Genomic DNA, 13611 nt, shown 5'->3' with positions numbered 1-13611 from the left:
ATATTGCCGATTAATCAAGGAAATATTTTATACACTTAATTTATAAAAAATTAAATGCATAATAAACATCAAAATGTTTGAAATTTTCGTAATAATTATTATAATATTGGAAAAAAGTTTTATTCACATGCAGTGATTAGTCGATTTTTATTAACTCGAAAGTCAATTATCATCAATTTCTTTTGAACAACACATCATAGAAAATTTTGAATACTTTTTAAATGTGATGTTTCAGGATAATAATTATTTTCAATGTACAATTTTTAAAAGAAAAATTTCTTTATTTATTCATTTAGTTTGATAAATATGTTATGATAAAAAAATGCCGTAGCCGTGATCGTCTAGTGGTTAGGACATTGCGTTGTGGCCGCAATAACCCAGGTTCGAATCCTGGTCACGGCAGAATCTTTTCATTGCGTAGTTTTACAAAATAATAGCATAGTCCGTTGAAATTTAAAATTTATTTTTTTGCATCTTGCTTTATTTGTGCTTGTTCCATTCGGGGAGAAAGTAACTGTTTTTAGCCAAATGCAAAATTTTCTAATATTTGACTACTAAGAGTTTTAAATATTTTTATCTTTTCAAATCAAACATCGACTTTAATCAATTTCTACGCTGTTAACATTAATGCTTTCAAATGAAACGCTAAAAATATATTATTAATTTTTTAAAATAAATTATCAGATATGCAATTTTTAATGTATACGTAATGTTTTAATGTGTAGAATTAAAAAAACAAGAAACTGTGAAGAATGCTTCAGAGAAGATTATTTATCTAACTACAGCATTTATCATATTTTATGCATCATTAATTTTCAAATGTGTTAATTAAGTAACGCCCACTATCAACAACAACAGTCGATAATAATACATTAAATTAACGCTGAAATTGTTTACTGTCTTCTGTCGCTCATCTTTGTTATGCACAATAAATGCCATAAATAACTTTTATTCTACAGAAAAACAATTCTTCTTACACATGTCAGCAGTTTCTTTGTAAATAATTTTAAATTAAAAGCTAACGTATAATTTTTTAAACATCAACAGTAGCTGCTTCTCGAATTTGTTTGCGCTGCAGATAACGTGCACGGTACTCTTCAATTGCCTGCTCATCATTTCGATGGGCAAAAATTTGCTTCAGCTTTTTCAAACGTTTTGCTTTAACTACTTTTGGATCGACAGTACCCAACACAGGATCGGCTTCTTGTTCTAAACTTTCCGCATTCTCACCTTCGGATGATTTTCTGTTAGAACGAACAGATTCCCTTTTAACAGTATCATGATCACGCTTTTTCGAATGCGTTCGACGTTTTTCATCGCCAAACGGAGAGTCCCTTGGTCTATATTTATGAGATCTGTGATGTCGCCTTTCCTTTGGTGATCTATGTCGATGTCGATCTGCATGTCTTTCTTCCTCTCGTCTTGAACGATGACGATGACGATGATGATGATGCAATTGTGGAGGTGGGCTGGGAGTGTAAAACTGCCTGTGACGCGTCTGTTTTCTCCTGTTTGCTTCCAATTTGCTTTTATTTAATTCCTCTTTAATCTGCTCTTCGTCCATTTCAAAATCACTTACATCACCTGTATTCTTCTGATCATCTTTCGCAACTTCACTTTCTGACGAAGATGATGATGATTCATCACGCATTCGCCTGTATTGCTTTTTCGTATTCGTCTTTGATTCAATTTTATCAAACCCCACCAGTTTATCATTAATATTTTGCGATGAAGCATCGGCACTGAAAAGGAGCTTTTTACATTTCTTAACCAAAAAATTTCTTTAGTAATATAAAAGTACAAAACCTCGTTGAATTCGAACTTTCCGCAGTCACATCAGCAAGAAGATGACGATAAAACCCAGACAAATCTTTCTGTTTTGACACATCCATCATAGCTTAAATTATAACTGTTAATAAAGCACAAAAAGACAAAATAAAATACAATAAACAGAAACCATCCAATCTGTCTTTCCGTTCCATTTCTTCATTGTGCTTCTGCAATTCTTCTAATTTGCGACGATATGTACCAGTAACAAAAACCTAAAATATTTCACAAAAATACAATTTAATTTTTAAAATACCGTCTATAATAATTTCAAAATTAATACATAGAAAATAAAATTATTATATATTTTTATACTGTAACTCTTATTCAAATAGAACATGATTTTCTATATACTGTAAAGCTTCAAATTTCACTTTATAACGCAAAAAATAGCTTTCAAAATAAATCGAATTATTACAAATTATAAGTGAAATGTAATGTCATACTTCTTTATCTGCGAACTGATCGCCTTCGGCTTCTCTTTCACGCTGCTGTTTCCTTTCTTCCACAGCTTCATATTCCATTTGCCGCCTATGAGCAGCAGCCAGCAATGAATGCACATACTTTGGCTAAAAATAAAATTTATTTATCTTCTAAGCTTAAATTATAGTTGAAAGAAGCACTTTTCTATCCTTCTTGGCTTCATTATCTTCTTTTCTATTCTTCCGCTTTTCTTGCATTTCATCGTACACTTCATCATATTGAAATGCTGTTGGATCTTCTATTAAAGCATTTTCAATCTGTACTGCATGCTAAAAAAAGCATTCTCTTCTACAAATGCAAAAATTGACTTTATGAATATATTCTGAAAAATATATATATCTTAAAACTGTTCACTTTAGAACATGATCGGAAACTGCTACATTTGAAATAAATAATAATTAATTCATGATTCTAAACTAATTATGACGTGTAAATTTAAGAATGCTATTAAAACAAATCAATAATGAAATATAATTTCAAAATATATTGTTACTTTAAAATGCAACTTCCTATACAATAAATAAGCAAAACGCCTACCTGAAGTTTCAATGAGCTTTGCGCTACCGTCTTCGCTTTAGAAATAGATGCTTCTTTCTATAAAATGAGAAAAATGTTAATATATGTATGTATTAATAATCAGAAGCTAATTTCAAAACTATTATACCGGTTCTTCATCACTAGAACTATCAAATACGCTAAGTTTGGAAGCGGATAACGGAGCTTTCGCAGATTTTTTTAAAATCAGTCCATATCTAAACAGTAAAAATACATTGCTTTATCAGCGTTTGAAGAAAGTTCTAGTTTTATCACATTTGATTATTTATTTTGGATAATTATTCGGATACATTTAATTTAATTAAGTTTCATTTAATGCAAAATACTTCAAATTCTATTCAAAAATGACTTACTTTTTCGGTTGATCTACCATTTTTTAAAATTAAAAATTAAATCTCAGTGCTATTTAAAATACGGTCCAGTTCAACACAAACATAACTGCAACATTCTGTTGAACTGCAAACTATACAGTAAATTTGAAACTCGTGTTCAGTCATTTTTTGGAAAGTTTTTTTAGAATAGATTTGCCTTTACCAAATAACAGATTACTATTCAGCAATAAAATAATTTTTAATAAAATTTTATAATTTTGAGCTTAATAAATAGCTTTGTAAATTACAGATTTATTCAACACTTATTTATTGCTATTACAATTAATAATAGTTAAGTTGTTTCTAAAGTGTATTCTTCTCAAGTACGGTGTTGTTGATGCTTAATTATAAATTTATCAGGAAAAGAAATTTATTCTATCGCAAGATTTGCATGTTGAAATGTTCTGCTATGACAAAGTAGGCATGATTGTTTAAAAAAAAGGTACATTTCTTACTTAAATGTCTCCTTTATTTTAATGTTGATTTATAATGATATTTCGAAATGTTTAGCATAAATTTCAAATCATTTCTTAATTTTGATGTATTGCAATTTTTACGTTGGCATGATGATTGTATAATTATTTACTTGAATGACGTATTTATTCTTTTCTCTTTTCAGTTTAATTATTTGTGATATAAAAAAGTTAATTATTGTTAAATAAATAAATTTTTTAAATAATTTTTACAGATAATTTAATTTTTTATGATTACTGTAATTCAGTATTATGTCAGTATATAAGCATTTGTTTTCTTAATTTTGGGCCACCATGTTTATGTTAAATTAGTTTAACATGTATAACATTGATTCGTGTTAACTGAACAGGTTATTCAGAAATATTTTTTTTAATATTGTTCGTTTTAATAAATTATTTTATAATTCATAATGTTTCATAAATTTATTACTTGCATGTCGTTTTAATTTTATGAATGTAATAGTTATTATATTGGGATTTGATTTTTAAAACATCTGACCCGTGAGTATTATTTCAGCTCGTATGATTCGTCTGCATATGCATATGGTCGTCTGACCTATGGTGATTCATATTTGAATTTGATTTTGTTTTGTTCGATTCTTTCATATGTGTGTGTATTGGCGTTATCTTTCCGTTTGTTGAAAAGCAAGCATTGATGGAAAATTTTCATACGGTTTGACCGGACGGTATTTTGAAATAAGCGGCATCATTTCCTGTTAGCCATTGTGGTGATTGTACTGATTGTTGATTTCCTGTTGGAAAATTGTTCTACATTGGGCAACGATTAGCTGCAGCCGTGCCCTCCCGGCAGCAAATAAGCGCGCTTTTCAGCCGGTTGCTTTTGCAATTTCATGCCTGCCAGCGTTGTTCTGTTCTTGTTGCTTGTGGAGGACTCATTTTTGACAAAGCAGCTTCAGAAAGTTGGCACCAAGCAGGCTTGAAATGGATTTGGACACGCCGCCGAAACCAACTCCTCGGCTTTCCAAGCTCAAAAAGCCCGACACTGCCCATGCTGTACAGAAATCCAACCAAGGCTTGGATAATGCCGGATTGGCAAGAGTTGACACTGCTGAGCAAGTGGATGAAGTTGTTCAAAAAGCAGAAATGGACAACGCCCTTAATGAACTTTGCACATCCATCGATGCATTAGATTCGAACGAGGTTTGATTTCTTCTTTTTTTGTTTTTTTTGCGATGAAACATCATTCGACAATTTCGATGATTCACACATCACAACTTTTAGTTAACAGTGAAAAAAAATGTAAATTGATCACCAATTGTGTTGTTAAAAAAATAATAATTAACTTTATGATGATAATTATTTTTTTATTTTTACTAAAGTAGTTTTGATGGCATTGTTATAATTTGCTTAGGTCAACAACAATTGTTGCCAGCCTCTACTGAAATTGTATACTGGCAATCGTTTGTATGCAAGCATTTATTGGAAAATGGTTCAACAGACGCGTACATTTTTTCATCGATCAATAATTCTTTGATTTGCTCGCGTAAACATTTTACCGACAATTTCTATGCGGTTCAACTGAACGATGGTTTTGCTTTTGTGATTGAAACTGGCCTTTTATTATTATTATTCAATTTTGATCACCTGTTCTATATTAAACTATTAAATTTTAATATTCCACACAAACTTTACAAAGGAATAATTTCACTTTTTATTGTTTTAAACACTGGGAAACTATTTTTTTTTCAAACGAAAAGATCTATTTTTAAATCAACTGAAGTGTGATATATACTGTAGCACATTTACAGTCAGTCATCAATCGTCAGGTATGAAGAAAACAGTACTTTTTTCAAATTTACTCTGTCGTTTTTCTATTTCTCCATGTATCAGTAGTTTTACTATTAATTTCTGATTTTACAATATAATCCTTCAGATTCTCTATAGTATGTCAATTTATACATTATTATAGTGTTTTTCATGGTTTATGCTAATGCACACACTTTTTCATGATAGATGGAAGGTACAAGTAGTCTGTACTCGAAGTTTAATATTATTTTTAATGGTTCACAATTTAATATATAGCATTTCAATTTTTTTAAAATTTATTATAAAAAGTAATTCAAATTTTTTGTGCATTGTGCTGCTGTAGTTGTAGTCTTTGGAATTTGTTGCCCAACTGAAGAAATCCATCACTTGACATCCAACTGTTATTTGTGCTCATTGTTTTTAAGCTGGATGAAATTTGTAATTTTGATATAGTTAAACAAATAACATTTAATAACAAATTTAGTCGTTTTTGACTGAAATGTTATTTCATTTCAACTTTATTGAATGTTACGCTGACATTGATTTACATTGATTTGATGGATATGGAAATTTATTTAAATTTTAGACAAGCTATCGTGATGCACAGTCAGTTGGTAGTGATAATTCTCTTTGGAACTCGGTTTCTTGGTCTTCCGGTGGTGAATCAGAACCGATTGAAGATCGGCTGAATTCCATCGGTAACAACAATGCTGAAAGTGTTGGAAATGGCGATACAGCATCAAACCAACCTCACAGCCCCATTTTGACTCTCAACGCCAACGTGTGTTTTGTAGGATGGATAGGTGGAAAGAAAGGAAGAGCAACAAGTAAAATGCAAATGATGCATGCAATCTTTTCTATTGCTCATACTAAATTTGCAATATTTGCAAACAATTATATAAGCAGTGTGATATTTTTACATCCAATTGTTCCACAGATTGTACATAAAATTATCACTATTATTAATTAGATTTCTTTTTTTTATAGCAATGACTAAAATGTGGGCTGTGCTGAAAAACAAAAAGTTGTCCTTTTTTGTCGATGATACTGTAAGTTGGTTCTTTTTGCTTTTTGTTTTTAATTTGAATTTTATACAAGCATTTAGTTTTAGTGTGAAAAATTGATCGACTGCTTGCCTTGCAATAAGATATTGCTAGTTTCTAAACAACATTCCTCAGAATCGGCAGTAGAGCCTGTGCTGATTTTACACTACATGCATCCGAAGAGGAAGAAAATCAAATTCAGGCGTTTTGTGGTAGAAGATGAAAATGATCTGACCGCTTGGATAACACTACTTGGAAAGGTTGAATTATACTGAATTTATATTTTTGTTTTGAAACAATTTATTTAAATTTGCAACTGATGTTCGGTTTTATTTTTTACTTTAGAGCATTATTGGCGATGTGATGGGTGGAATGGATGGCGTAAGGAATTTTTGTTTTCAAAATTAATATTCATTTTTTCCATTAATTTAAGGTTTTCGACACGGTTGGAAAAGTGTACATCAAACATGGTACTACAAGAGTAAGAGTTACTGTTCTTATGTTTTTTTTAATATTGTAAAAATTGAAAATATCTTTTAGATCTGGACATGTGCAGATTTGGTTAAAAGAAATTATTCATTGTATTATGCCACGGAAGGAATTGATTGTTTTTTCGAAGTTGATTTTCGCAAAGTTTACAGTATCCGTATGTGATTGCAATTATTTTTGTCAAGAGTTTGAAGTTTATTATTTTTTTTTGATTTATCAAACAGGAGATATGGCAGAAAAGCACGAATGCTGTGCAGATGTAAAAGAAAAGGGTCCTTGTTTTGCCTTGTTAATGGAAAATGAGTATGATTTAAAAAATTCATATTATTAATTAATATTGGTTTTATTTTCAGTACTCTTTGGATTCAAGCAGATTCTAAAGCGATAACTTCAGCTTGGAGAGCCGTTGTTCAATCAATGATTAATGTAAAAGACAAATCATAAATGAAGCATTTTATACCTTATCATTATTCAATTTCTTTCAGAAACAAAGCAATGTGTTGTCCGAGCAACGATTATCTTCTGACAATGTACCAATGATTGTGGAAAAGTGCATTAATTTCATTTCTGTTTACGGTAGAAGGATATTTTATTTTTTGATTATTATCTGATAATTTCTTTTTTTTTATTGTTGTTGTTGTTATCTTCCGATGGTTGCAGGGTTGGAAACTGAAGGTATTCATCGCATGTGTGGTACTGTTTCCAAAATTGACGATCTTTATTCCAAATTGATTGTCGGTTGGTTGCTATTCTTATTTTTTTCTTGTTCTGATTCGATTCCATCTATTTTATGCTTTTGAATTTTTTGTAGATCCATTTTCAACTCACCTTTTGCCTCATGAACATTCTGTGCATACTGTAACCAGTGTTCTGCGAAAGTTTCTCGCTTCAGTAGACGAACCCTTGGTACCGAAAAATATCACCATCAGTTTACTTAATCATATCAACGGTAAATATTGAAATTATTGAATTATTGTTGTTGTTGTTGTTTGTTTGTTTTTTGAAATAAACCAATAATTTGCATTGCTATCATAGATACGGTCGAGTGGAAATGTCGACTGAGGTATTATGATGAGGCAATTCGGCAGCTTGGTCGAATAAATTATTCAACGTTGCGCAAGCTTGTTGGTCATTTGAAAGAGGTGACTCAGTTCAGTGAGACGAACAAAATGAACGTGCAAAATTTGGCTTGCATTTTCAGTCCGACAATTTTTCGCATGAATCAAGTATAGATTATACACTGGCCACATTTTCACATGATTATATTTTATTTTATTATGTTTTTTCATATGCAGATTGACGATGACAAAGATAAAATCAGTTTTCAATATAGCGTGAAACTGTTCACCGTTATGGCAGATTTGATTGAAAATTATGAAATTTTGTTCAACATCAGCGAAGAGGAGAATCGACGAGATTCGCTAGTACAAAAAGCGAAGAAAAAGCTCATCAGTCCTACAGGAACTCCAAAAGTTGTTGGTTTTTGAATATATTTTAAACTTGTGATTTTATTTGTTTATTTTTCTGTAGAAAGTCAGTAGTGGAATTTTGCATTGTTTGCACGTTTTGGAAAAGGATCGAATTTCTTTCAACATCAAGGTATATATATAAATCTATATCTAAAGACGAAAATACTGTCATTGTATTCTTCTAGTTGAAGTAATGAAATTTTAATTTTATAATTTATTTGCTTCAGGTGGGTGTGGATTTGACTGCCGAAAATGTTTGTGAATACGTGCGATCACGCGGCGTGGCATCGTTGCCATCCCAAATTGCACTGTTTGAAGTTATCTGTGATGGGCAACTTGGTTCGTTGAAATATTCTTTTTCTGTTTCGTCTTTTCCATTTTATTAATAACACTGATAATAGTTTTTTCATCTTCAGAACGTCTAGTACCGTCGGATGAATCTGTTTTTGATATCATCATGCGTTGGATATCTTGGCCTCTGGGAGATCGTGTTGGTAATTATTTGATCGTCAAAGGGGATTCAATTTCATCAAAGTTGAACGATGTGAGCTGATTTTTAAAAAAAATAATATCCGTTGAATTTTTTTAAATCAAAGTTTAAAATTTATTTATTTCAGTACGCAACTAAATTTACATCATCATCACCTTGGAGTACGGCTTATGTTAGTGTGACGAAGTCGTTTGCCAAACGATACTTGGCACTTTTCCCAAATGAACTGATGCTTTTTCGAAATCAAAAGGTGAAATGTGAAATTGATTTTCATAACTAAAACAATAATAATAAGAATAATAATAATAATAATAAAATTATATTCAGGATGATAACGCTGAACAAGTGTGGAGAATTAGTGATTTTTTGTGGTTCATAGGAGCAGAGGCGAAAAGACACCCACCGGCAAAGTATTATATTTATATATAATTCACCATGCTGGAAAAGTTTATTTTTTTAATTTAAATTCAAGATTCAACGTGACTTTTATAAGAAATTGTGAATTTCTTACAAGAAGCAAAACGTTGCCATTTATGGGAGTGGCGTTGAGTTTCAAACAAGAAAGTGACCAACTGAGATTGCTGTCAGCTGTATATTCTGAAAATCCGCTCATATCCGTATCGAACTGCGTATGAATGGCGATTTCTTTTTTTTTGTCTTTCTTCGATAATTTGTTTAATTTAACAATTATTGTAGAAATGTCTTCCTTATTTTACAAATTTTTTCATTTGGGATGCCTTTTTTCATAATTAACTTTTTTTGTAAATGAAAAAAAACAAAAATTTCAATGCTGTATATGTATTTTAAGTTGAAATTCAATTCACCAATATCTTGTTGAACAGTTAGTTGACTTTTAATTTTTTTTCTCAGATTTATTCAAATAAAAATTATCGAATAATATTAATAATTTTGCAAGTGTATTTTTAAAATTGCTCTGACGCGAGATGAAATGTAGAATTGATAATCAATTTAAAAATTTTTTGAATGCAAACTCGTGCAAAACAATTTTCTGTTCAAGATTTATTTTAAGAAAAATGAAATGCATGATTATGCTTATTTTTATGTTTTTAACATTATTACAAGCTAGACAATGTAATTTTTTTAGCATTAAGCTTGTTATAGCAAATTTTTTTGTCAGTATTTTTAATGCCACCTTTGACGGCCAGATGTGCATTGTTAATGCATTAATTGTGTGTGATTGTTTTATTTATATTTATATTTATATAGAGTTTGATGAAATAGTTATCACGTTCAAATATACTCAAATATGAAAGCAGGTTGCAAAAAAGAAAGAATAAATTTATTGACCGACTGGTCAATTAAAATAATAAAATTTTCAATAGCATGTGAAATTGGAAATGCATTGAAAACTTCTTATTATGTTTGTTTTCTCAATTATTATTATTGATCGATTATTCTTGAGTATTGTTGTATTTTTCCCCTTTTACTAATGCAAATTTTTCAATATGTAAAATATAAAAAGCCGCAAGCAAAGTGGAAAAGAAAGATTTTTTTTTTCATTTCTTATATTGTATTATTTATTTTTGTTATTGTAAACATGTAATTTTTTTTTGCTTAGTGGTAAATTTTAATAAAATCTTTATAAATAGAAAGATATTAAAATTATTGTTATATTTCAAAGTTTACTTGAAAACTTTCAGATAAGAGCAGAGAGGTTTTGTTGATTAATGGCAAAGTAAAGTAAGTGATAGTTGCAATTGATATTCATATTGAACAAATTTAACAAGATGTTGTTACTCAATATTATATATATATATATATATATATATATATATATATATATATATATGCATGTTTCCAATGGAACAGCGAGCGGTGAAGCAAAATTAGAATGATGCGTTTCAAAAATTCCTGACTGAATGATTTATTTGAACGTTCGTTGAACAAAATTTCCAAATAGTAATTTCATAATGATATCCCAATTTATCTTAAAAAAAGGGAATATGCAATAAAAGAATATATATATTTGTTCATTTTATAAATGAATTTCTTCAAATTTAAATAAAAGCATATCCTTACATTTGTATAGTTGCCTTTGAAAAAATTCCATATGTTATGTTAAAAGTTTAATAATAATGATCATGCAATTTTTTCTTTTCTCTTCGAGATAATTGCTATTACGCTTTTTTTTAAATTGTGCAAAAAATCTCAACAAAACCATCCCTTGAACAAAAGCATTGACAACGTTGATCAATGATCATTACGATTGATTGCAAAACTCGGCACAGTTAATCAAAAATTCATATTATTTATTTATTTGTTTATTTTCTTTGTTTCGTAGACTTTTATACAAGCTGCGATTGTCTGTAATTGAAGTAAAGATTGTAAATGTTCAAAATTGAAGAAAAAAAAACCTTGAAGAAACTGCTCAATTTTTAGCAATTATGGATGATAATTTGAAAATGAAGCTGTCTTGTTGAAAAAAAGAAGAATTGCTGTTCAACTTGCTCGTTTTGTTTCCTTTCTCAATTTGTCGTATAATGAATTTCACAACACCCATGGAACCTAGTTATTTTTATTCAATCATACTGTAAAGTGTGTTTTTCAAGCTGTCGCCGGGTGCGGCAGTAGGCGCATGTACGCTAGGCGTTGGTCGGTCGGTCGGTCGATTCGGCAGTTCCTGGCTTGCTTTTTCTCAATTGGTGCCGAACGCCGCCGATTTGCGAGACCAACTAGCAGCAGCAAGCAGCTAATAACACAGCAGCTGCGCTTTTGCAAACGTCGCTTTGCGTTCAAACTTGTTCAATTATTATCATTATCATTATAATTATCATCATCATTATTGCCTGATTGCTTTACTGGCATTTTTTTCTATTATTTTGTTTTGTGCTTTTTTTCCTTTTTAGAAATTTGTGCGGAAATTTTTTTTCAAACTTAGTTTTCTTGCTTCTAAACAGTAAAAAAACATATTATTATATTATTTTTTTAATAAAAGCAACATTTTTGTTTTTTATTATTTTTTTTTCTTTTCTTTTTTTTAAATTGTTTTATTCATAACGGCAACGCATGATATCACGTGAACACTTTTGACAAAGATTTGGCAAAGAAAATGAAGAAACTTACATCACGTCTGACCAACGGAAATGCATCTTTACAGGTTCGGAATACAAAGAATTGTTTTTTCTTTTAATATCTATAAATGAAAGAAAAATATCATTTTGACAAATTATAAATTGTATTTTTGTAAAAATTGTTTCCCTCTTTGACAATTGGTGAAATGATGAATTGTTAATAATTTCTTCTCTTTTGTCTATGTGATGAAGTTTTTTTCAATTTTCAACGCTACATTTTTCTTTACTTTGCTTTTTTTCACTCTTGCCACATTTAAGTAATAAGACAATATAATAATAATCGTCTCGATCAATCGGTTTGTGTTCTCCAACATGCTTGTGTGAAAATGCTATTCCACTATGAACAATTCGTTATGTTGTTTCTTGCACATTGATTCCAATTGTTCATTTTCCATAATTAATAATTTATTACAAGCACACAGTACAAAAGTTGGTGAAATTCAAGCTTTTTACTGGTCGCTTATTTCGATGCTTGGTTCGCTAGCTAGCAGTGTTTTTGCTTTTCCTATCTTCAGTTTCACTTTTGTTTCTATAATACTTCTTCAATGCACAATTGATTGATTGAATTTCTCCTTCTTTTCCTGCTTCTTTTTTTTTTATCTTCTGAATTTGCTTGAACAATGATTGACGTTAGTGATGTGCTTTGTGGTTTATTTTTTCTTTTTCCATTGCTTACTTGTACACTTAAAAGTGTAAATTTTCTTATCGCATTTTTAGCATTATAAAAATTGTTGTGGTTGTTGTTAAGGAAAACAAAGTATATATATATATTATCCTAATATAGCATTTTTTGATTTGACGATCGGCATTGTGTGCATTTGTATGTACGCTTGCATGTGTGTGTGTGGTGCGCGCGATTATTCTGTTTGCAGCGGTTAGAATTTTCGAAGTATTCCATTGTTCGTCGATAAAATTGTTCGTCGATTGCTTTCGTTCAAACAAAAAGAATAGCAGCATTTTGAGCAATAAATAAACTACCGTAGTCCATATTAACCTGCTCATCGAAAGATATTTTTTGTAGAAAACGGTGCAAATTACGATTGAATTTGTTATTTTTTTTCTTTGTTCTTTTGTTCACCACCTTTGAATAAGAACATCTAAAAATGAGCTCGTAAAATAATGCTTTTAGTGAACATTTTTTTCTTTTGATTTCCCTTTTAAATTTTCCATTAATTTCACTTAGACAAATAGGAGATCGGTTTGCATACGTTTCATTCGAATTTTCTGCAATCGATTCTACTACTACTACTACCACTAGCGAACACTAGTTGCGCAAGATGAACAACGAAGCGTTGTCCAAATTTTATTTATTCTTTGATTATATTGGTGGTGTTTTGCTTGTTTTCTTTTTTTGAAATTTAATTTAATTGAATCTTTTAATGGGACTTTTTCAATATTGTGGAATTTCCCTGATTATGTAAGCATGAACAAACGATGAGGAAAAGTTGAATTTACACGAATATTGGAAAAGATCGACCGACTGTTGTTGTTGTGTTCTTGGACAGGGAGGGGTGGGGCAGGAGGAGGAGGAGGAGAAAGGGAGGGAGGGAGG

General features: G+C 30.3%; 2 protein-coding genes and 1 non-coding gene across 3 annotated transcripts; 2 read left to right on the top strand and 1 right to left on the bottom strand.

The window, feature by feature from the left end:
• The first annotated feature begins 330 nt into the window (after window positions 1-330).
• On the top strand, window positions 331-402 carry Tsp_06464. The gene has a single exon. It is a non-coding gene; the product is annotated as a tRNA-His (tRNA).
• A 631-nt stretch (window positions 403-1033) lies between these two features.
• Window positions 1034-3362, bottom strand: Tsp_06465 (putative coiled-coil domain-containing protein 55). The gene is made up of 7 exons (XM_003378426.1): window positions 3300-3362; window positions 2451-2579; window positions 2274-2396; window positions 1958-2042; window positions 1807-1897; window positions 1485-1742; window positions 1034-1421 (listed from the first exon to the last, which is right to left on the bottom strand). Exons 1-7 carry the CDS (start codon window positions 3360-3362, stop codon window positions 1034-1036), a joined length of 1137 nt encoding a protein of 378 aa, XP_003378474.1.
• A 1289-nt stretch (window positions 3363-4651) lies between these two features.
• Window positions 4652-10209, top strand: Tsp_06466 (putative RhoGAP domain protein). Its single transcript, XM_003378425.1, has 24 exons — window positions 4652-4795; window positions 4860-4870; window positions 5050-5172; window positions 5451-5496; window positions 6063-6303; window positions 6464-6525; window positions 6588-6779; window positions 6865-6900; window positions 6953-7000; window positions 7060-7165; window positions 7233-7296; window positions 7362-7434; window positions 7494-7584; window positions 7669-7746; window positions 7820-7957; window positions 8044-8234; window positions 8304-8480; window positions 8539-8607; window positions 8705-8816; window positions 8894-9021; window positions 9095-9217; window positions 9295-9377; window positions 9440-9596; window positions 10195-10209. Exons 1-24 carry the CDS (start codon window positions 4652-4654, stop codon window positions 10207-10209), a joined length of 2508 nt encoding a protein of 835 aa, XP_003378473.1.
• Window positions 10210-13611: the final 3402 nt, after the last annotated feature.

The sequence above is a fragment of the Trichinella spiralis genome (genome assembly GCF_000181795.1).
Source record: "Trichinella spiralis strain ISS 195 chromosome Unknown Scfld4, whole genome shotgun sequence".
In the NCBI taxonomy this organism is placed as follows: domain Eukaryota; kingdom Metazoa; phylum Nematoda; class Enoplea; order Trichinellida; family Trichinellidae; genus Trichinella; species Trichinella spiralis.
The sequence above is the reverse complement of the archived record's forward strand: the minus strand, read 5'-3'. Positions and strand labels throughout refer to the sequence as shown.

Coding starts and splice junctions, on each gene's coding strand:
- Tsp_06465 (XM_003378426.1), bottom strand. CDS start 3,362: ATGACTGAACACGAGTTTCAAATTTACTGTATAGTTTGCAGTTCAACA. Junction 2,397..2,450: donor AAGCCAAGAAGGATAGAAAA/GTGCTTCTTTCA, acceptor TTTTATTTTTAG/CCAAAGTATGTGCATTCATT. Junction 2,043..2,273: donor ATCAGTTCGCAGATAAAGAA/GTATGACATTAC, acceptor GAAATATTTTAG/GTTTTTGTTACTGGTACATA.
- Tsp_06466 (XM_003378425.1), top strand. CDS start 4,652: ATGGATTTGGACACGCCGCCGAAACCAACTCCTCGGCTTTCCAAGCTC. Junction 8,481..8,538: donor GTCCTACAGGAACTCCAAAA/GTTGTTGGTTTT, acceptor ATTTTTCTGTAG/AAAGTCAGTAGTGGAATTTT. Junction 9,218..9,294: donor TGCTTTTTCGAAATCAAAAG/GTGAAATGTGAA, acceptor AATTATATTCAG/GATGATAACGCTGAACAAGT.